This window comes from Strongylocentrotus purpuratus, unplaced genomic scaffold (assembly GCF_000002235.5).
Source record: "Strongylocentrotus purpuratus isolate Spur 01 unplaced genomic scaffold, Spur_5.0 spur5_scaffold_13, whole genome shotgun sequence".
NCBI classification, from domain to species: domain Eukaryota; kingdom Metazoa; phylum Echinodermata; class Echinoidea; order Camarodonta; family Strongylocentrotidae; genus Strongylocentrotus; species Strongylocentrotus purpuratus.
The window spans coordinates 19,236,680-19,261,831 of NW_022145598.1; the positions used below are offsets into that span (position 1 = coordinate 19,236,680).

At 37.8% G+C, this 25,152-nt stretch overlaps 1 protein-coding gene across 1 annotated transcript; it reads right to left on the bottom strand.

Annotated features, from left to right (window-relative positions):
* Positions 1–395: 395 nt before the first annotated feature.
* Positions 396–15,862, bottom strand: LOC594575 (peptidyl-prolyl cis-trans isomerase E). The gene is made up of 10 exons (XM_794011.5): positions 15,760–15,862; positions 12,826–12,968; positions 12,018–12,044; positions 11,278–11,359; positions 10,246–10,373; positions 5,890–6,016; positions 4,840–4,919; positions 3,979–4,084; positions 3,048–3,123; positions 396–1,636 (listed from the first exon to the last, which is right to left on the bottom strand). The coding sequence occupies exons 1-10, from the start codon at positions 15,794–15,796 to the stop codon at positions 1,501–1,503; spliced, it is 942 nt and encodes a 313-aa protein (XP_799104.3). The 5' UTR covers positions 15,797–15,862; the 3' UTR covers positions 396–1,500.
* Positions 15,863–25,152: the final 9,290 nt, after the last annotated feature.

Below are 25,152 nucleotides of genomic sequence, written 5' to 3' on the forward strand. Positions count from 1 at the left end.
ATTCATAATTCAAGATACCAGTTGGATTTATTTAACGAGACTGAAACGACACCTAAACATGTTGAGGCCCACACGATGTGCCATATAATATGTAGCCTAAAACAACTGACATCCGGCATCCCCAATTAAAAGTGGTATGTGCCTTCATCCCTTCTTTATAATGAAAGAACACCTTGAATATATATACAGTCAAACCTGTCTGTAGCAACCGCCCAAGGGAAACACAAACGGTGGTCTTTGTAGACAGGTTCCTCTAGTACATGTTTCAATGAGAAGCCATTTTCAAGGGAAATAACATATGTGGTCTTTGTAGACAGGTGGTCACTAAAGCAGGTTTGACTGTATAATGCTTTACACATATAATCCAAAACAAACAACAAGAAATTGTCGACTTATTTCTTGTAAAAAGGTTGACATTTAATAGTCCAATCACTATGTACAATGTACACTACAATTTCATCACAACAGGAAAGTGACTTCTGATTTCAGAGTACTTTCAGTTGTATGAAGTCAAATATGCCCTCACGCCCTCAGAATGATGGTAAAGTAGGAATACTCTTGAATCTTGTCATTACAACTCCTTGGAACGAAAGAAACTACCTTGTTATTTCGAAACCTTGATATACCATGGTTCACAGTCATTAGAATACTCAGAATTGGGACCAGAGAATATATAAAAAGAGTTTGTTTTAACAGTTTACTTTATACTGAGGTTCCTCCAATATACTTCCACAGATATGGAGATGGTGCTCATTTTGTGGGCATAAAGTTGATAGGAGAGACTGAACTTTCCACATGGCCTCACAGTGACTGCATAGAACTATACAAGTGAGTGAAGATGGTGCACACAATGTGTTCATTTTTAGGGAAACAATTGTCTGCAAAGAGGTAAAAGTCCTGCTTACTACATGTACTAGTAACACCAAGAAAGAAACTCATGTCATCTTATTGAGATAACCATATTCCATATCTTTGATGTAAGGTGATTTCATAACTTCTCCTGGGCCCCTTCTAACAAAGAGTTGCGATTGATCCAAATCAATCGCAAGTCCTCCAATCAATCGCAAGTTTGCAGTCTCCTATCTCTTATGTCAAATATGTCACATTTCATGGCTCTTCAGAAGGCTCGGAGAAAGGCCATCACTGAAATGAACTGTTCAACTCCACAGCATTAGAAAAGGGATGTTTAACGATGACGACCGGGCTGATGATAACTGGGAATGGACTTGTAAATGATGGTGATGATGACGATGATGAGGTCGATGATGATGATGATAACAATGACTGAATGATTTCTTGATGATGATGATGGTGGTGGTGATGATGATAAAATGACAATGATGATGACGATGATGACGATGATGATAAACTGGTGTACACAAGTTTTTTTCCGTCCATGACCTGAAAGGCTCTCCCACAGTCTGTACAGATTACTGTGTTGATATCCCCAACACTCAGCTCCCAACAAGAGTCTTTCTAATTGTACCCTGGATCCAACTATCATACAAGTTCTCCACAGTCTGTAATGGTGACAGTTTCCCTTGGTTTGCCCGACTTTGTTCCAACTGATTCCATCTTTTTCACGACGTTCATCCCGTCGATCACCTGCCCGAAGACACAGTGCTTGCCATCCAACCTGTAAGTGAAAATCAAAATCCTGAGTGATACAAATGGATGTTCTTCATCAAGATGTTTCAGAAAAGTAATTTAAAGCCTGTCTGTACTAGTTTGGCCAGGAGGGATTAGACCTCCCTGCATGGTCACTGAAAGGGGGTTATCTCATCAAATCAGCTCTCACTTAACATCAGAAAAAGGGGACAATGGGGGATCGACGGGTACCGCTTAGGCATTGTTTGCTATATAGAGGGCGCAAGTAGCTACAAGTAGTGCAGTCCTGCTTTAAGGGCAATTCAACCTTTGAAATAAAGTCAGTTGTATAAAAACTAAAAAATAAGTCTGACTTGGGTTCAAGGAGTGAACTACAGTCAAACCTGTCTACAGCAACCACCTAAGGGAAACACAAAAAATGGTCTTTGTAGACAGGTTCCTTTAGTACATGTTTCAATGAGAAACCATTTTCAAGGGAAACAAAAGATGTGCTTGTTGTAGACAGGTGGTCACTCAAGCAGGTTTGACTGTTTGTTCATATCTGTTAGCCCATGGAATAGAGGACGAAATTTTAAGAGGTTGATTTGACAGATTCTAGCTGTACACAACAAGTAATGTTATCAAAGGTTTATGGTACACTTTAAAGGTAAAGACCAGTATTGGAAACGCCCCAATTTCAAAAAATGAAATGGAAGCTCTCATTACCAATCATGTGAAAGAATATGTTTTGACTAATACATGATGATACAAAATTTGCCGGGAAACCGCCTACTAATTCATATATTTGGTATATTTGTTTCTCTCATGGTCTGTGAGAGATATAGGGTAGTCCCATATACATCTTTCTGTGTATAGTGTTTGTAACTTTACGAAGAATGGGCCAAATTTCTTATCATTTTGATGATTCCAGAACCTTGCAGATGCTAGATGCTAGATGATCAACCTTTTCTGAACGATTCCACAACGTTTCTTTCACAATGCAATCGCATGACCATAACTGGTCTTTACCTTTAAAGGAAAAATGAACCAATGAACTTTCAGCCCTAGCATGCTGTTTATAGCACAACACCATCTCACGGTCAACTTGCCAACAGTGCATAACCCAATACCTAATTTCCACTTCCCTGACATAGAAGCAAGGGAAGCAGTGAGTTACGAGACTATACTGCTCTACAGCTGGGGGGTGTTTCACAAAACTTGTCATCAGTGACAAATGACAGTTGTTGTTATAAGGTCCTGAAATCCTTGCTTCTGATTGGTTATCAGCAGATTTGTCACTGATATTTGTCATTTGTCATTGAAAAAAGGCTTTGTGAAACGGGTCCCTGGTCTGAGATGGCGCTAGATGGTATTTTGCGGTAGTGCTTCTAGTACAGCATAGCTTTATCTTTAATAACTGGCTTCTTGAAAAAACAAGTCATTTTTATCTAGGGACTTACCATTCTGTCTTCTCTGTTGTCAAGAAGAACTGGGATCCGTTGCTATTTGCACCTGAATTAGCCATCGAGAGCATTCCTGTCACAGAGTAAAAAAAATTCAATAAAAGTAACAATTTATTAAAATAATTCATGTTTGCGAGTTCATTAATGAATATGCACTGCACACAGGTACGGTTAAGCAACAATCTGATAATGGATCAGATTTGTCGAGTTCATTATCCCAGTTATTGCGACTTGACAGAGTGCACTGGATATCACTAATGCACAAGCTTCAAAACAAGGATTATTTGTTATATAAAACAGTGGTGCAATAATGAAAAATTAACCAAAAGAAAGGCAACAAACCAGATCAATATGCCAAGAACTGTTCAGTCATGGGGGCCGCCATCTGCTTTGTATGACATCGCAGTATACATTCGTGCAGCCAACAGTGAAATGCGCATCTCAGTATGCACATCAATGTCCTTGCCATATGAAACATCACTCATTCCATCAGCTTTATTTTTCTACGGGCCAGATATATACGCATACCGGTATCCGTGCATTATCACTTTAGAGGCGGGTTATCACTCTTGGATGGAGTTTTTTGCACGGTTGGTGCGGCAGGAAAGAATGATGCACGATTACGCAATGTCATTTTACCAATTAGATTGCCTACATTCTAGAATCCTTTTTATAATTACGATTCGGCCAGTATGTTTGATGGCTTGTTGCATGAACAACGTCATAAGGATCAGATTATATTGATCAATTCTCTTACAAGTAATAGCTGTATCCTGATCTTGTTTAGCCAAGTAATATACCATGTCAGATGTAAATGTATTTTACAGGGTTTCTTTCATTAAACCCGTCCTCCTCCCCAAATTACCTGATATTTCCCTGGAGTTTTAAAAATTCCACTCGTCTTTAACAAAGAGGGCAGACGACTCACCTGGACTTGTGTGCTTCAGGATGAAGTTCTCATCAGCAAACTTCTTCCCATAGATAGACTTGCCACCGGTTCCATTATGGTTGGTGAAATCTCCTCCTTGACACATCTACAGGTCAAAGGTCAAGGGTCATACTTAACCTTATAATACAAAGTTGTTATCAGTGATTTATCTTATGATGCTCTTTACATTGGATAAATATTGTATATATTTGTTATGTTAGATATAATTTTGATATATTTGTTTTAGCGAAGCAAACCTGAATACATAATTTGTAATCAATCTATCATTTGACGTACAAGACATGTTTAAAGCGAGGAAGGCTTTAGGTCATATGCTCTAACATGGCATTGTTAAGAAAAACAGAAATGAATATTTTTGTACACAAAAAAGGGAGATCGTCTGTGACTAAGTCACAATCCACTGACCAGATTGCCAATTTGAGATTCACATAGATTTAGTGATCTCACATTTTAGACATTCATTACTTCCTTATGATTGGTTAGTTTGATTTCAAACTTTCGCCATTCTCTCTTATTTATCTGCTTTTATACAAATGAACTTCTTAAAAAGGTTGGATTGCTCTTTAAGAATCGAATAGCACAATAACGGTTAAGATGAATTGTTTTCGTATTAACTCTTATCATGCCACAGGGCTAATCCCCATTGTGCCAAGCCCCCAATCCCCCCGTGCCAAGTTTATTTTGAGATAATCTGATTAAAGCGATGGTTCTATGAATTGCGCGTGCGGAACACACAGCACACTACGATGAGCATGAACAATATCTGCTATTACCAATGCGTGCAAACATGCACAAGGCAGGGGCATTGATTTCGGGGGAGGGGGCTAGCAAAAAGGATACAAATTGAGGGATGATTCTGTGGAAGATGCTGCCTTTGAAGCCATAGCCCTTTTCATGTGTGCACAAACAGCGGAAATTCTCTGCAACATGAAAGAAAACAAAGTTGATACATTCATTAATATATTGTGTAGAGGTGTCGTAGCCTAGTGGATACGTCATCGGAGTGTGGCTCACATTGTTTGCGGTTCGAGTCTGGCCATGGCACCAGTGTCCTTTGGCAAGACATTAATCTACATTTGCCACACTTCACCCAGGTGAGGCCTACGCAAAGAAGGTCAAACGATGATGACTCTAAAAGAACAATTTAAAAGTATCGGGCACCTGAAATAATTTGTGTATACCAGTAGCTAGAATGCACTATAATCAACCTCAAAAGACTTTACCCAGCTATCTGTGGGCTAAAGGATAAGAAGTTTGAAGAAGATGAAGAAAAACATAAAACCCCACGCATGGAACCTTAGTTGGATTTAGGGTACGTGTGGATCCTATTCTCTGCGAGCATGTATATGTGCATCAAGTAGTTGACTAACAAGTTGATTTTATATCTGTTGATTTTATATCTATTGAGAGCGTTTTCAAATTTCCTCTTAAAATTTGAAGTCAAGCTTATATTTAAATACAGTATAGTTAACCCCTATTATATTCCACATACTAAGAATCTTGCTCTACGATTGGTCAAAAGTAAATCACGTGATGAAAGATAGTTCGCCCATTATTGATGGGAGAAGCAAAAAGTTTGTTACATTGTGTAGATAGTACTACTATCTACACAGTGCAACACACTTTCACTGAAGATAGAGGTACTATCTACACAGGGCAACGCACTTTCACTGAAGATTATCCAAAAGCGCACTAAAACAGGCGTAATTAAGCGCGCATTACCAATGAGCGCAATTAAAGCAAACACATGCGCTCATCGTACCCTCAATGGGTTGGGTTAAACTTTTAACTTTTTTGGTGTGAATTTGGGCCTGGTGTCTTTCATGTAGATGCATAACACACAATGCAAAATAAGTGTTGATGATTAACACCCTGCAAACAAACTATCACCTGCAGTCATTGGCGTGACGTCAACCCTCAGTTGTATTGTAATACGGCCTGCTGCCTTGCTTCCTATCTTGATGTCAAAGAACACTTGTGAATTGGCCTTGGACTTCTTGGGTGCAGGTTCAGCAGTCTGGATAATCAAAATGAAGAAAAACAAATGGATCAAGATGAGAGTGGATATGTCACCGGACTGTGGATCACAAGGTCCACGGTTCAAGTTCCACCGCGGCACTAATGACCTTTTCCACTCTTCACCCAGGTGTTAAATGGGTAGGATGTGAAAGCTAATGTGCTTAGATTAGCAAGTGTGCGCTTGTAAAAATGACGCCTGGCTGGAATGCTCCCCAGGGAGTGGAGAATGTGCATAAATTGTATGCAGGTAAGCCTGAATCCAATGACTGGGGTAATAATATATATAACTGTAAAGTGCTTTGAGAGGGCCTTCGGTCCTGAAAAGCACTACATAAGAACTAGCTATTAGAAGTGGGTATTTATTTAAACCTTAAAATGGGGTAAAGTGGGTATTTATATAAACTAAAAATGGGGTAAAGGGAGGGATTACTAAAATAACACGATAAACAATTGTTGTTATGTGTTACTCCAAATTAAAAAGGAGCTCTGAACCAGAGCAGCTGAATATATTTTGTATAAAAGCTGTGCTATATAAATTTACTATTATTAATATTATATCGTTAAAACTTCAAGTTCTGTGTCAACTTTACTCAGGCATGGGGTGTTTTCCATTTAATAAGAAAGATGAGTGTTTGATCCGGTTGGACACACATCTAGACAGGTATTAACATACAAATCTTGGAATCCCTCCAGACAAAATGAAGAATACAGCCCAATAAACAAAACACTAAAAAGTAACCTCTTTTGGGAGTGTAATTTAAGTGATTTTAAAGTATGGTGCCTTTTGAACTAGATTAAAACGTTATCGACACGTGCCTTCATTTAAACAAAAAAGGTACTCCTGTTCACGTTTTCATCTAACCTAAAAACCACCAATTTATCACGCGATTGGAGTAACGTGATCCCACTTACCTCTGTAAATCAAGTGTTTATGACCAAATAACCACTTGACCAAGCAACGAGTTGTTTGTCCGTTAACCGATGGTGGTGATAAATACGTAATTATTTGGTCTTGTAAGCACCTTTATCGATTGGTTTCACAAGTTATCCAAGGTTGATGGTAATAATCACGTTACTTACACCGGCTAATCGTCTTATTGTTCTGTCCGTGAATCTCTGGTTATATTAGATAAGTGATTCTGAGGTGTCTTACACACCTCTTTAAATGGTTTCAAAGTTACCATAACTTTCTTGGTGATGATCACGTAGCCAAAACTGATTACTAATCTAAGCTGTGAATCCGTGATATTTAGGTGTGAAAAATTAGTAATTATTAGGTGTCTTAAAACACCTATTTAAATGGTAGTCAAAGTTGCCAGCAGTTCCGCGGTGATGATCTCGTGACTCAAACGGATTATTAATCTAAGCTGGGCATACGTGACATTTAGGTATGAAAAATTAGTATTAATTAGGTGTCTTAAAACACCTTTTTAAATGGTTTCAAAGTTACCATAACTTTCTTGGTGATGATCACGTAGCTAGAACTGATTACTAATCTAAGCTAGGAATCCGTTATATTTAGGTGTGAAAAATTAGTAATTATTAGGTGTCTTAAAACACCTATTTAAATGGTAGTCAAAATTGCCAGCAGTTCCGCGGTGATGATTTCGTGACTCAAACAGATTATTAATCTAAGCTGGGCATCCGTGATTTTTAGGTGTGAAAAATTAGTCATTATAAGGTGTCTTAAGACACCTATTTAAATGGTTTCAAAGTTACCATAACTTTCTTGGTGATGATCACGTAGCTAGAACTGATTACTAATCTAAGCTAGGAATCCGTGATATTTAGGTGTGAAAAATTAGTAATTATCAGGTGTCTTAAAACACCTATTTAAATGGTAGTCAAAATTGCCAGCAGTTCCGCGGTGATGATTTCGTGACTCAAACAGATTATTAGTCTAAGCTGGGCATCCGTGATTTTTAGGTGTGAAAAATTAGTCATTATAAGGTGTCTTAAGACACCTATTTAAATGGTAGTCAAAGTTGTCAGCAGTTCCGTGGTGATGATCTCGTGACTCAAACGGATTATTAATCTAAGCTGGGCATCCGTGATTTTTAGGTGTAAAAAATAAGTCATTATTAGGTGTCTTAAAACACCTATTTAAATGATAGTCAAAGTTGCCAGCAGTTCCGCGGTGATGATCTCGTGACTCAAACGGATTATTAATCTAAGATGGACATACGTGACATTTAGGTGTGAAAAATTAGTAATTATTAGGTGTCTTAAAACACCTTTTTAAATGGTTTCAAAGTTACCATAACTTTCTTGATGATGATCACGTAGCTAGAACTGATTACTAATCTTGATGGTTTCACAGTTACCATTTAAGTTCCGTGGTGATACTCCCGTGAGTGTGTGCATATTTCCAGTTGCACCAGTTGATGACACTGACTGTTGGCATATTTCCAGTTGAACCAGCTGACACCAATTAATTTGCATATTGAATATGGGGTGCGTGCAGATCTATGCTTTTTAAACAATTCATCTGAATTTACAGCATATTTCTTAATTACTGATGATTTAGTTATATGCAATTCATTTCGAAAATACTACAAATATAAATTACCAGTTATTAGGACATTTCGCTACTTTGTATGAATTACATTTAATTAAACATGAATAAGGGAAATATTAACTGTGAACTAAAATAATTTCAATAAAATACAAGTATATGAAAAAATTTCGATTAATTAAATTATGTAAGTCTACTTATTACCAATGCCTTTACATTGGAAATACAGACGTACCAGTATTGAAGTGTTGTTGCCGTTCAACTGGTTGGAAGTTTTACCAAATGGTTCTAATGGCTCAGCTAGACCAGTTGAATTATAACTGGCCTGGATCAACTGGATCATTTAGCCCATTTCAATTTCCAGAGTTACCAGTTGGCATTAACTGGTTCATCAACTGGTTCATCAACTGGACCAGTTGCAACTAGCTTTCTCTTCTGGGATGGTTGCACCCACCCCCATCCCCTCTAATCACAAACTGCTTCCGGCCTGGACGTAATTATGGAAGATCCAAAACACGATGTTCACGTCATGATGAGAACGTCATTATTTTGGTTCATTTATTGTGTAACATTTGCGTCATTATTAGGTTGAACGCGGGTTACAGTAATTTATTTCCTCTTCGACGTAAATTTCACGTGAATGAAGAACATAATTCATCTCAAGTCAGCCTCGTAATATTCACGTGAATTTCACGCAGATATTTTGACTAAAACTATCACTAACGCTTCACGTGTTTCTGTGACGCGATAATTTCGTTTATGAAGATGTAATTTCATAACCAAACAAACACGGGAGTATTAGGTTTACAAACTATGGTCTCCAAGGTAGGGATAATCACGTTATTATAATGGTGATATTGCAGTGACAATTGCGTGATTTAGTGAACGTGTGTTTTAGGTGACCTAGTGCAATAAACGTATTAACACATTTACGTAAATGTCAGGTGTTTGAAGAACGTAACTCTCCTCAAGTCGATAACTTGATATTGACGTGATTTTCACGTGATTTTGTTTATTGGGAGGATATTTCCCATGCTTTAGCACAGAAGTAAAAAATTAAAAAGAAATCTAGGGCTCAAAAAATCAGTCCCAAATAGGAATCATTCCTCCAAAATAGGAATAGATGGCAGTTATGGTAATGGTACATCTACATAATCAGACCTAATGAAATTAAATGTTTTCCTATCAGCTCACCATTTCCATACAAGTGAACCTGTTAAGGATTTAATTTCTTATTATATATATACAAATATACATATGACAAATGATGTTTTGGTTTAGATTCAAGTTTCCAGTTTTACATATCTGAGATGCATGGCCCTATGTGTTTGTGATATAGTGTAATATTGAAGCCCTAAAAAAGTTAGGCTTCAAAATGATCACGAAGTGCTTCAAAAAAGTAAAATTCTTTGAGTGACTGGTTTTTACCATACTCATTTTCCCCAATAGACTGTAGAGTTATAAAAAAACGTTGGGAATTTCTAATTCCAATCATAAATGTCTTGATAATCAAACATGAGATTGGCTTTGTAAAAGTCATGGGATTCATTTCTGACATAAGGGTTTATAATCATAATTGCAGCATGAGCTAAATCCAGGATTTTGTTTAGAATCAGAGGCAAAGTTACCTACTACCTTTAAGTACATTTAAAGAAAATTGTCTTTTGTACAATGTGAGAGGTGATCCTCTAAAGTTGACAAACATCCATTACCTCTCCTGCATCCTCTGCTGGTCTCTTGGTTGCCATGGCATCACCTTCATCTCCTCCAACCACTCCCCCTTCCTCATTCTTCAAGGTAGCACCGGCATACTTCTTGAGCCAGGTATCGTCAGACCAAACTTTAAGGAAAAATTAAAAGAAGAAGATGAAAAAGGAAGATCAACACTGGACCACTTGTTTATTCTTGATGACAAAAAATAGAATATCAAAGGATGTACTCCGGCGTTTTGGCAGAAAATTTAACAATTCTTGAACACAAAAAAAAAGAAACCCTTGAAATTAATTTAAAAAAAAAAAATGCGTTTGCAGCATCCAAGGAAGGTGGATTTGAAGGATAAAAACAATTTTTGGAGGTTGGATTTTTACATTGGCATCTTAACTACCCTTGTTTGGGGGGGGGGGGGGGACTTTGCGATTGGTATTAGGACCAAGCATGTTTTGCACTGGTGGGAATCGTACTACAAAATTCCTGTGCAAGAAAATGCAGAATCAATGTCAGTGTCATGGTACCTTTGAATGAAGCAAATGATGCTTAATTACATGTATTGGGTGTAATGGTCAGTGCTCTGATTCTTCTTGCAGGGGAAAGGAAGGGGGGGGGGGGGGGGAGTCCAGTTTCCCTGTCTAGTTGCCTGCTACCCCCATCCATCAAAATCAAACAGAATCAGGCGAAATAGCTGACTTCAGAGAGATATAAATCTGTAAATTACCCAGTTGGTAACATTCTAGCATATTTAGGATAAAATGTTGTTCTATGTAAACCAGGTAAACTAAGCAATAATTAAAAAAAAAATTGCAAATGGACATTCATTCTAAATATCATAAATATTGCAGAACAGAACCATTATTATTTTCCATCCAATTTATTGCTACCCTTGTCTACTACCTGCAATGGAACAAGCCAGAATAGTATCACAAAGATATCTTGTGACATTCTTGGAATCTTTTTGGAGCAATGCACTGTTATCATGATCATCCATCTTATTGCGTCTTGACCTTTGAAATAGTTAAGCATTATCCTACCTGCTTTTGCCGATCCGTCTTTGATTTTCATTGGCTTTGCAAGGTTGACACGGATCGTGCGACCAAATAGCTCAGAGTCATTCTGTGAGAGAGAAGAAGAAGAGAGGGAGAGGGTGAAAGGGAGAAAAGGGAGAGAAAAGAGAGAGGAGAGAGAGAAGAGAGAGAGAAAGAGAAAGAGAGAGAAAGAGAAAGAGAGAGAAAGATAGAGAAACAAAGGGCAAGAGTGAATGAAGCAGATGGGGGGGGGGGGGAGAGAAAATGACAATTATTTAATGTCCATTTATTGCAAACTGCAATGTAATACTGTAATCTGTTGCAACATGTAGAAGTACAGTGTGAAGAGATATAATTATAAAATGTTTAAAACAAAGAGAATCAATGATTGAGATACATGGAGTTTACAGAGAACAAATATTAACCTTGAAATGAAATGTTCTCAACGTTTACCTCAGTAACTAAATAAGCAAGATCAGTTCTCTTTGGTGAAATATTAAGCCACATTCTTGCTAAAGTAGCACTCTCCAATAACATCTAAAACAAGTGACTTCAGATTTACAGGCGTTATCTGTTATATGTTTGGTTAAACAAATAAAAAATAAATTCAGATATATAGCTGTGTCAAGAATTCTTTGAACATCAAATATGTTGAAAATATTTCAAATTCATGGAGAACTTGATTAACAGGTGTATAACATTGAAAACTTAAATTGACTTGGAAAAAAAAATCTACTGGTACCTACCATGTTATCGATGGAAGCTGCACAGTCCTGCATCAACAAAAACATAAAATAAGGACAATCATTAGGAAATCAGGGAATTACGATTAACTAATTTTTGGTAAAACATTTGTTAAACAGGAATACTCTACAATATCAAAGTCATAACAAGTAAATAAATTTAAATAGTACAATTTTCAAATTTCAATAAATTCATTCTGCTATTCAAGATCCATATGCCACAATGCTTTGTCAAATGTATACTGTTCACTTTGACTGACAAGACCTATAAGTGGAGACAAGTTTACAATATATAATCCTCAATATTTAATATGAACCAACGAATCCATACATTGATATATATGATAGATTTGTTGATTCATAAAAACCTCTGGCAATATGATGAATTGGAATTTATATGTATGATGGATTAATTATGAACTAAGCTTTATTATGCATAACACAAATCCTCAATGGAAGATAAAGAAAACAACATTAACTTGTGAAGTTAAGAAAATTGAAAGTACAAAAAAGCTATAAAAAACAAAAATTGAAAATAAGTCAGATGGACAGAGGGAAGGGGTGGGGAGGGAGAGCATTGTACTGTGAGTGTGATTGGCAAATATTCGGAAAGAAAGAGAGACAGACACCAAAAGACAATATATGTAAGGAATAGAAGAAGGCAACAAATAACCAGAAAAAAAAAGAAGAACCAAGGTACGAGATAAAAAACAAGAGCAAGAATGAAAGTACGCAAAAAAACAGAGAACAAAAGATTTGAGTAATAAGAGACAAGAAATCAATGTAAGATTTGTGAGAATGGATGCTTTACCTCTGCAAACTCAAACTCCACAAAAGCAAATCCTCTGTGTTTTTCAGTCTCATAGTCTAACGGGATCTGTATGTCCATGATGTCACCAAAAGGAATGAAGGCTGCATGGAGCGTCTTCTCTGTTACCTCTTCTGCTAATCCTCCTTCAAGGGATAAAGAAAGATGATACAGACATTCAAGACAACAAAATAAACAATACAACAATTTGAAATGACCATGTTGACCACTCATAGGAGCATTAGTATACTTTTTGTATAAGAAAAACTGTTGAGACGTCCTGTATTGATTCTCAACATTTTCAACCACCACTGTCAGAAACTTACCAGAATTCACTAAAAATTAACAATTTTAGTGACAATTGATAACCCCTAAATAGCAGTAAATAACAATCAATTAAACTCACAGATGTTTGAAAAATACTATGAAAACTAAAATCTCAAATCTATTGTCAATCCTGGTGAAAAGCCGCTTCGTATTCATGTGCACATTTCTTGGTTGCCGCCCATGTGTTTGCACGTGTACATAAAAAAAGTAAATTTTTGTGGGGGCAAAACAGAGTGTAGGGACTGAGTCTTACTGTCTTTGGCTTTTGATTTTGTTTTGAAAACTAGACGCTAGAAAAACATGACTAACCCTGTAAACGATCATCGGATCGGACGCAGATACCGATCCGATCAGGGGTGATCAGATAATAATTTCTGATCGCCGATCAATTAAAATGATCAGAAAAAAAATCGAAAGAATTTTTTTTTTTTTTAATGCCAAAAATTTTCAAGTTTTTGGTTATCAAATGCTTTAAAAAAAAATCATAGCTGGGATTATTTTGTCATGTGGAGTTGTTGTAGATCATGTTTGTTGATATTTAGTGCCTTTTCATGACTTTGAAATTAATAATATTGGTCTAAGAGCCGAGGAAAAAAAAAAAAAAAAAAAAATCAGCCAATTTTTTTTGTCGATCTTCCGATCCAATACCGATCAAAGGTGCGAGGGTATCTCTCCGATCTTCCGATCCGATCAGAGCCCCAACTTACAGGGTTAAATAAACATGACTTGACAGGAAAATCAGCGGTGGTTTCTTACGTTTATTTACAGCTGTGAATCAGCAGTAGGGGGTGCTGGTCCGAGAATGAGGACCGTTCACTTAAACCAGGATCGTCTTCGTAAACGTGAATAGATGCGTCCGCATTTTCGCAGGCGTTTCATATTTCTGATGCGCGCATTGGCGATGCGAAAAAATGGATACCGCGATGATTTGACTGGTGCATTTTACTTATCTTTTAGGACGCAATTTGTCCGCGTTTATGATATCCTCGTTTCTGCGGACGATCCTCATTCTCTGATCAGCGTCCCTACTCCCTACTGATGGGCAAGATGGGCATGGCTGCATGTCATCATTTTTCCTGTCAAAATCTTACTCTACCATTTATTCAGGGATGTGTACATTGACAGTCAAGGTGCTTAATGTTAGGGCGACACACAGCTGCGGTCGAATCAAGGCGCGTAACGTAACTGTATTAATCACTCCAGCAAAGCATAGAGAGTCAATGCTAATGCGTATTGACCTCTAGCACTGCATACATGCTGTGAGGCAGGGACCTAGAAGTCTATACACAAATATACACACCACACAATATCGCATAGACTGTACACAATCATGTCGTTGCAGCTGTAAGCAAAGTTTGACACTAGACTAGACCGAAAACTTCAGTCTCTCTAATCGTCGGTTGTTCCACTGAGACTACGTCTGGCTCCACTAGACCTCCGATTACAGAGACTGAAGTCTGGGGACCTCTTTCTGTGAGGCACTGTACGGAACAAATGGTTCGGTTCGACCGGACCGCGATGAATGAGATATGCAACGAGATTTTCACTCTTTACATCCTCATAACTGCTGCAATTACAACACAAATTAAAAATAACATATATATAGCTTATTCGACTTACGATAGCTTGCTCATTTAGATCCTAAATTAATGATTAATCCGAGAAAGTCTCGTCGTCAACATTATCCGTCTTGGTTTTAGTTGATGAATATTCATTTTTTCTTTTCGAACGTCCAATAGCTACCGTAGCTACATACGAGTCGGCCCAGCTTGACCAACGAACTCCCACGAAACGAGTGCTCTGATTGGCCATTTGGCTATGTTTTGGTAGGTGGACCCGGAAATATATCGGCCGCCGGGTAATATTTCGAATGCATGAACGTACTGCTTCGCGGATCTGAGATACAAATTGGATAATTCATATAAGTAAGTCCGTAAATTGTCTATTTAATATTAAGTTATCAAATTTTGATAACTGTAATTAGGACAAATGACATACCGACCTAATTTACATCTGATTTAGAAATCAGAAAATTAGTTCTAAATAAAGAAAATCGGGGAGAAAATGTTTTGACACAAAAAGCTGCCATTGTTGGCTATAGCTATCCCCGCGGTACGAGATCTCTGGGTTGCCATCTGTATTGGGGAATGACAACAAATGTCAGTTTTATTAAAGAAATGACCCAAATCAGATGGTTATTGCTGTCTAACACTAGACTTACAATTTTAATTTTTAAATTATTCTTTTTAACATCAATAAGTTGAAAAAATGTATTTTACTGCTATTTAGGTGTCATCAATTGTCACTAAAGTACCGATTTTGAGTGAAATCAGTTGAGTTTTGTACAGTGGTGTTTGAAATGTTGAGAATCAAAAGCACAGCTTTTACTACACAGCCAGGATAGTGATGCTCCTATGTGTGATATTAATTATGTTCCAAGTGTCACTAAATGATAATCTAACAAACACCGATATTATAATATGGGACTACAGTAATTTTATCCTCAAATAAATATCACTATTTCATATGTTCTACAGGTTCAAATATCAGGCAAAACGAGTGAAAGTGTCTTTGTGGCTAAACCCATCAACTGTGCAGACCATTACTCACCAACATAAGCAATACGCTTGGTATTTGACGACGACATGACATCAAATTTCACGTTTCGTTTTCTCGCTTAACGACTGAACATAGACGACTAACTTTATATTTACTTTGTTATTAAGAACTATGGTATCGTACAACATTTTGTAGGGAAGGAGAAATATAGGGATGGCATGGCATGGGAGATCTGATAAAGATTAAAAAAAGATCAACCTTCAGTCTTATCAACATATCGACCAATTCAAACCCGTGGCGGCCCCGCGTGGAAGGAGGGGGGGGGGGTTATTTCGTTAAAGATTTAGGATATAAAGGGTAGAATAGGTTCAGGAAAAAATTACAAAATTGCGATACCAATACCGGATTACCAAATTACCAAAAATTACCAAAATTGCGATACCAATACCGAATTACATCAAACCGAGGCAGCGAACTACAAGGAGGAGTCAACAACAACGATATATGAGACTAGGCTTTTCAATGGACACTTACAAATTTAGTTATTTTCCCAGGACACTTAAGGACTGCTACCTCAAATCATCGTTGAACTGCCTTCTTTGGAGCAGTTCAAGGTGGCTCTTGAAACAATTTAGTTCCCTTTTCAGGAACTGTACCGCATAGAGCTGTATATAACAACTCTATGATTTACCCTCATCTAGATGCTGAACAGGCGTTGATGAGTATCACCATAGAAGTAGAAGTAGAAGGGAATAGGATTATGGATCAGTGGTTCAGGATTTATGAATTCGGTTATATGGAGAGAGAGAGAAGATATTATATATATATATATATATGCATATTTATAGAGAGATAGAGAAAGAAAAAGATGAAGAAAGAGAGAGGGAGAGAGAGAGAGAGAGAGAGAGAGAGAGAGAGAGAGAGAGAGAGAGAGAGAGGTGGGTGGGCAGACAATTAAACAGCAAATAAATTTAAACAAAACATTATGAAAATCAACTTAAATCAATCTTTCAAACATAAAAAAGATAACTTTTTTGGAAGGGACACGCATCTGAAGAGAGCTAGCACTCTCGTTACAGTTCATTCCTCCATGTGCAGGAGGAAATACACTCTATGAAATGATCATTGTGCGTCATATATTGTGCGATATGGATGAACGGAGAACAAAACATTGCCTGATTCTTTTGGGAAAACATTCACGCGGGGCATTCCAGAAATATTTTTTTTCTTCATAAAATCATCCACGTTTCATGCGGGCTAATACCAAAAGAATGGCGAATTCGAAATGCGTTACCATTTCCAGTATGAACATTGTTTCCATAAATAGATAAGATGTTAAATTCTCTCAACGATAAGGTCGAATTGTTTTGAAAGTTTTACAATAGGGATAGGTAGCATTTGCTGTTTGGTGTACTGCAGCTAGTAGGCTTTCTAAGTATTGTAATGTGCATGGCCATCAACTAGTAGACGATCGCAAAGGCTTTCAAGAAATAAACTCAAGGGCAACTCCAATACCCTGACTTGCCTGTTGTAGTGGCTATAATAATTATATAGAAATGAATTTGAATTACGTGATATTTCATTAGTATATTCGCAAGTTTCAAACGAGTCAAAAGGACGTAGTACTATTATTGAATATTTTTTATAGCGCATATATCCCCCATGAAAGATGCTCAAAGCACTCTAAATATCATTATTTTTTAAAAAGGTGAAACACATAAGGCTATTGAAATCGCATTAATAATTGAAGGAAATTAAACTTCCACGTCATAACCCAGGCGCGGATCCAAGATTTCTTAGGGGAGGGGGCCCAACTTTTTTTTTTTTTTTTGCTCCCGAAAATTTGAAAAACGCGCCGGCCAGTGGGGGGGGGGGGGGGGGGGGGGGGGGGGGGGGGGGGGGGTAGTGAGTACATTTTTTTTTTTTTGATCCTCAAAAAAATTTCAATTTGCACCCCCCCTTGAGCGCCAGGGGGGGGGGGGCCCAACCCCCCCAAAAGGTAAAAATCACGTGATTTTCATGATTTTTTTTCTCAAGGGGGGGGGGGGGGGCCCGGGCCCTCGGGCCCCCCCCCCTGGATCCGCCACTGTCATAACCGAGAGAAAGAGAGTGATATCTTTCAGTCGTCGACCCTCAGGTCCTTATGTCTATAATTATAATAATGATTTAAGTATTGGCTAGTTTAAGTTGTATTTCTTTGCATCTCAGGCTTGGAGATCATTCTCATCAAGCCAATTTTGGCTTTCATGGTTCCCCAATTCCTTTTATCTTATGTTGATAATGAACGAACATGTATATACTTTTGATGTTTTTTAAAAGAGATTGAAATAAATAAATTAAATGAAATGAAATGAAATAAGCCTAAAATGAGTAGACTACATCGTGAAAGAATCATTTATAATAGAGCTCAGTGATTACACAATGTGACAAACAGGGGCGTACGCAGGATTTTTTCAAGAGGGGGGGGGGGGGGGTTTAAAATCTGGCCCAAAATATTTTGCTACCGAAAATTTGAAAATCGCGCCGGCCGAAAAGTCGCTCAGTGGGGGGGGGGGGGGGGATTCGTTGGGGGGGGGGGGGGTAAGGTCACTTTACGTTAGGCGTGGGCATAATTTTTTTTTTTTTTTAATTAAAAAACAAAAAACAAAAAAAACAAAAAAAAAACAAAGGGGGGGGGGGGTTTAGTTTTTTTAGGGGGGTTTACACACATAACAATACCAAAGGGGGGGGGTTTGAACCCCCAAACCCCCCCCCCCCCTGCGTACGCCCCTGGTGACAAACACTATGAGTTCCTTTTATTGTAATTTCCCTTTAATTTTCAAATATTCTCATAACACAATATGCGTTGCCCTGCGCTTTCATGACGTGCATAAACGTTTATTTGTGCGAAACTATCGAACCCTAAAACTGGCAAACGACTCTAAAACATGTTCATAAATAGGTTACATTGTTATGAATATGAAACGTTGTTCTAACGAGGACGCCATATTTCATTTCCTGAATGTTCAAGTTGATTTCAATTTCAAATTGAAAGTCGGGGAACCATGGCCGCTTTCATTGGGAGATTGCCTATATTTATAGTAATGATTTTGTTCATGTCTTTGGGAAACAACTTGCTTTATACCATGTGATAACAGGTACGATTCATCTTTCATTTAGCTTTACCCGTTCATGCACATTGGATTAACAAATCTTATATGTCTGTGTGTGCATCTGTGTGCGTGCATGGTGACTGTGGTCTCTAGAGAGGGACAATATGTACAGTAGCATCATAGGAATGATAGGGTGCTGCCGATATTCAAAAACAAAGTTGGCGGATTAAGGGCAAACTTGCAACCAGAATATAAACACCGACAAGAAAATAATGTATGTAGGCCTACTCAACGTGCCTCTGAGAAAATGTTGAGACCCTCATTAGCCCTCCAGTTTGTTGGACACAAAACGCTCCTATAAAAATACGAGAATCTGCTTCGTTTTTTGTTGGCTTAATTATCATATTAAATCATTCATTTATTGCAACCATAAGTTGGATTTCATACAGTAAAAAAGGCAGGCATATAAATGGTTCACAATATAGTTATATGTATATATACTTTGTACAATAAAACTGTATAAATTGACACTTTAAATACATAGATATGAAAAGAAGAAGAAAAAAAAAAACACTCAAGAGCAATCACATTTAAACATAATTAAAAGGTACATAGGACTTCACAGGACCAATAATCATATATCAACTGACATCAACGTATTGTCCAACAATTAAAATTGAGAAATATTTTGAAAGAAAGAGAGAGACAGTAAACCCAAATTGAGTGGTGGTATAATGCATTATCCGTATTAAAAAAAAAAATATATATATATATATATATATATCCAGTCAAATTCAATTGGTATTAAATTTGTTACATTATAAATTATTATAAAATACATATAATAAACAAGTGTGCAATTTTAAGTAAAACATCTACACGGCACCTCAATGCAATATAAAATTGGCAATAATGATTATTAATTAAATGTAATACCATGTACAAAGCTTGAATACAAGTACCCCCAAGTTTGATACTGATAAACCGGTGTCGTATAATAATAACAGATATGTAAAATAAGATTTAAACATAAATATATGGACCAATAATCATATATCAACTGACATCAACGTATTGTTCAGAACAGTTACAATTGAGGAATATTTTGAAGGAAAAAAAAAAAAAAAAAAAAAAAAAAAAAAGACCGTAAACCCAAATTGAGTGGTGGTATAATGCATTATTTGTAAAAATTAATCCAGACAAATTCACTTGATATCAAATTTGTTACATTCTCAATTATTTTAAAATTCATATAATGAACAAGTGTGTAATTTAATTAAAATGTCTAAACGGTAGTTTAATTCAATATACAATTGGCAATAATGATTATTAATTAAATTTAATACACTGTACAAAGTTTGAAGACACAATTAAAACGGTGTAGTATGATAATCACAAATATGTAAAATAGGATTGATGTCTTCTTATTAAAATTATTACATTTGATTAACGAGAATATACTAAAAAAAAAGGACAATAATATAGTATTAATGACTGCTTTGAGAGAAATAGTTGTTTTATTACGCTCAAGGGAAGGTTAGAATTGTGCTATTCCCCGAGGCTTGCCGAAGGGAATAGCCCAATTCTAACCTTCCCGAGAGCGTATGAAAACAACTATTTCTCGAATATTAAAGCAGTCATTAATACTTTTATATGCCGACAAAAAATAGACTAAAAAATGAAAAATTAAAAATATTTATCATTTTTGTCGAAGACGGGATCCGAACTCTAGCGTACAACAAGAGGTGTACCGAAAACCAACGCTTAGACCACTCGGCTATGGCCCGCCGTTAACATGCTTGGCAGTTTTCTCCAATATATACATTAAAATGGATTGAAACCGGCTTCGCGTGTGATGAATGCTTCGCAAAAGCTCCATATACGGACTCTTCTTTTACTTTTGCAATGCATATTGGCACGAACTTAGATCAAGATCTATCGGCAGATGTTGTTTTTAATACTAGCAGTCATTAATACTTTTATATGCCGAAAAAAAAATAGACTAAAAAATGAAAAATTAAAAATATTTATCATTTTTGTCGAAGACGGGATTCGAACTCTTGCGTACAACAAAAGGTGTACCGAAAACCAACGCTTAGACCACTCGGCTATGGCCCGCCGTTAACATGCTTGGCAGTTTTCTCCAATATATACATTAAAATGGATTGAAACCGGCTTCGCGTGTGATGAATGCTTCGCAAAAGCTCCATATACGGACTCTTCTTTTACTTTTGCAATGCATATTGGCACGAACTTAGATCAAGATCTATCGGCAGATGTTGTTTTTTTGTTTTTGGAAGTTTATTTTCGTCTTCATGTCAACAATGCAAGATAAAATTGTCGGTAAGATCGATCGAGATTCAATTGTATTGAAATTACCGACCAATCCTTCGCACACATACGGCATCCTCCATCGCTCAAACCATTTTTTAACATGTAAACCTATGGGGTAACCATGGACGCTGACCAACTTATTTTAATAACCATGGTTATTAAAAATATTGAAATGTTTTATGCATGGTTACCGAGAATTTTACAGGAACAGTTGAAGTTTATGAATGCAATTCGACCAATCAGATGGCTGGATTTCTTAAGTGAGGTATATAAAAATACATTAAATTTGGCAAGATCATTGTAGATTAAACAGACACCAGGGTATGAAGCTATTTTTGTATCTATTAGTTTTGCATTTGGGAGGGTACAGGTCTTTGCTGTTCCGAAGAGAGTATCTTGTTTCTCTTGGAGCAGGAAGAAGATGGTTTAGCATGTGACTGGGGTTACGAATTTGGGTAAACAAATTAAGGCATAGTTTTTGTCTATGTTCAGAAAGGGATTGGAGGTTAAGAAAGACAAGGGCGTCAGAGTATGATAGTCCAGGTGAAATAATTCTAACTGCCCTTTTTGGATGGACTCTAACATTTCGGATTGTTCTTTGGTCAGACCTCCATGAAATACTTGGCAAGCATACTCTAACACCGATCTAATGCATGCCACATAGTATCTGCACATATCAATCTGATTTAAACCTGCCCATAAAGAGATATGCTTTAAATATGAACCCCGCTTAGAGAATCATATTGACAACTGATAATAAATTGTTCGGGGGGGGGGGGGGGGGGGTGGGGTAGATGCAAAAGGGACTCATGCCCTCCCCCACAATGTTATAGGCACTTAAAGGGATAGTTGAGTTCTGTTTTCAGACCGCAAATGCCTTCAAAGTGCATGGTTATTGCTCTTATTCTTATCTATGACATTTCTAGTGCCCTTTTAGAACCTAATATTGCTATGAAGGTAATTTTAGACCCCAAAATGTGTGAAATTTAGCCAATACGATCATACCAATTAAACTTCACTTTCCCCAAAATACGGTGACCGTTAATTAACTATTTCATTAAAAATGACAATACATGGGCCGGCTGGTTGTGCGTAATAATAACCAACACGAACATGCCAAAAACAAAAGAAAGCCAACATTGGCATTGGCTGAAATACACAGGGCCGTAGCCAGAGTTTGATATGTATATATTTTTAATTTTTTATTTATTTATTATTATTATTATTTATTTATTTATTTATTTTATTTTTTATTTATTATTTTTTTTTTTTTTTTTGGGGGGGGGGGGGGGCACATACATTTAATTGATCGACGTCCTGGGGAGGGGTCTAAAAAAGTTCAACCGATCTTGGAAAAAATTTGGGGGGCACGTGCCCCCCCCCCCCCCCCCCCCCCCCCCCGTGCCTCCCGTAGCTACGTGCCTGGAAATACGACGTAAAAGGCGCTATTTCGTTTTTTCAACGGCTTTTTCAAATTATCAAATATTTGTGGTGGTACACAAGTATTAGAAATCGTTATATTCATGGATATTTTAGCCGTCTCTGAACCGATTTTGATCAAACAAAGATGATTTTGTCATTTAAATTGTATGTTCTTTCAAATTTGACACTCAGTTTTTCATTATCTCACACAAAGTTATTTTGAGTAGCGCCCTCTGTAACAGAACTCAACTTTCCCTTTAAGGGTTTCAATTTTGAAATCATTCATCATTTTGAAGGATATACAGAAAAGTAACATACGTAACATATAAGAAGAAGAGAGGGAGAAAGAGAGATAGAGAGAGAGAAAGAGTGAGAGAGAAAGAGAGAGAAATAGTGTGTGAATGTGTGTGAGTGAGAGATAAGATCATACAGATCATTATACTTTATGTAACACGAAAATTGGAGGTGAAATATGAGAGCATCTAGTAGTAGTAGCTGTCTGTCGCAAACCGACAAAGACCGCCTTCATTGCAGTGACGACCTTCGTCATTGCCTTGTTTTCGTTCACATTATTAATATTCTTACTTCTTCCTCCTCTTCTTCTTCTTGTCGTCCGGAATCCCATTCGTTTTGCACGTAGTGCTTGTCATTCCTATCTAGGTTCTTTTCTCTTGCTCGATTCCTTTCAAACTTCGTAGGCGTAATCTCGGTAACCCGACACATGCTCCGCCGACGATTGCTCCGCCGACATTTACTCCGCAAAACGCGACAATTGCTCCGCGACATTTGCTCCGCGACATTTGCTGCACCGACAATGGCTCCGCCGACATTTGCTCCGCCAACATATGCTCCGCCGACATTTGCTCCGCCGACATTTGCTCCGCCGACAATTGCTCCGCCGACAATTGCTCCGCCGACATTTGCTCCGCCGACAATTGCTCCGCCGACAATTGCTCTGCAAAACGCGACAATTGCTCCGGTGACAAATGCTCCTCGAAAGACAGTTGCTCCGCCGACATTTGCTCCGCCGACAATTGCTCCGCCGACATTTGCTCCGCCTACAATTGCTCCGCCGACAATTGCTCCGCAAAACGCGACAATTGCTCCGCGACATTTGCTCCGCGACATGTGCTCCGCCGACAATGGCTCCGCCGACATTTGCTCCGCCAACATATGCTCCGCCGACATTTGCTCCGCCGACATTTGCTCCGCCGACAATTGCTCCGCCGACAATTGCTCCGCCGACATTTGCTCCGCCGACAATTGCTCCGCCGACAATTGCTCTGCAAAACGCGACAATTGCTCCGGTGACAAATGCTCCTCGAAAGACAGTTGCTCCGCCGACATTTGCTCCGCCGACAATTGCTCCGCCGACATTTGCTCCGCCGACAATTGCTCCGCCGACAATTGCTCCGCAAAACGCGACAATTGCTCCGCCGACAATGGCTCCGCCGACATTTGCTCCGCCAACATTTGCTCCGCCGACAATTGTTCCGCCGACAATTGCTCTGCAAAACGCGACAATTGCTCCGGTGACAAATGCTCCTCGAACGACAGTTGCTCCGCCGACAGTTGCTCCGCCGACATTTGCTCCGCCGACAAATGCTCTGCCGACATTTGCTCCGCCAACAATTGCTCCGCCGACAATTGCTCCGCAAAACGCGACAATTGCTCCGGTAAGATTTGCTCCGCCGACAATTGCTCCGCCAACAGTTGCTCCGCCGACATTTGCTCCGCCTGAAGCGACACTTGCTCCGGTGACAATGTTGATGATAATAATAATAACTAGATTTGTAATACTTGTTTTGAACAAGTATAGGTGGGCTGGTCTAACCAAAATTTGAGACAAAATAAAGGGCAAATTTAAGATAGCTTATTGTCTCAGCTACAACATACTTGAAGTTCAGCGTAAACGAAGCTAAAACGACGGAGATAATGCTCGCGAAAGACGGGAATGTAGAATCCAGTTTTGAAAAAAGTCATGTCCCATAGAGAATACACGCAAAAAGTGAAAAATTGATATTCCTCTTTTAATCGCAAAAATACGCCATGATGCTTTTGCCAAAATGAAAAATTGTGAAGGCTGCATTCGTAAAAAATTGTCCCAGCTAGAACAAAATTTGGAAGAAAATCGATCAATATTTACAGAGATACAATCAATTTTCAAAAAATATGCTGACGTCATAATATGCAAATTGAAATTATGAGTTCGGAGGCCATTATGATGACGTCGTGAGTTAATTGAGGGTCAAATGAGACATGAAATCATATCTCCGATTCATACTCTATCAACATATGAAAAAATAGGGGTCACCTTACATTCTAAAGAGCTACAATGGATTTTGTATGGGCATGATTTTTCCCATATATGCTATGTATTACAAGAGCTCACACGCACGGACATGTATCTTAAACGGACCCTCACTCCATTATTAATGGTCAGAAAAAGGTGAACAAGGTATCAAAATGCTTCAAAAAATGTGCTAAATATGATGACGAAGACAATTTGGCGATTCTGTTTTGCAAAATGTCAGAACGCGAGAAAACACGCGCGTATGTGCGTGTGCGAGATTTTTTATAAAATGGTTTAAATGGC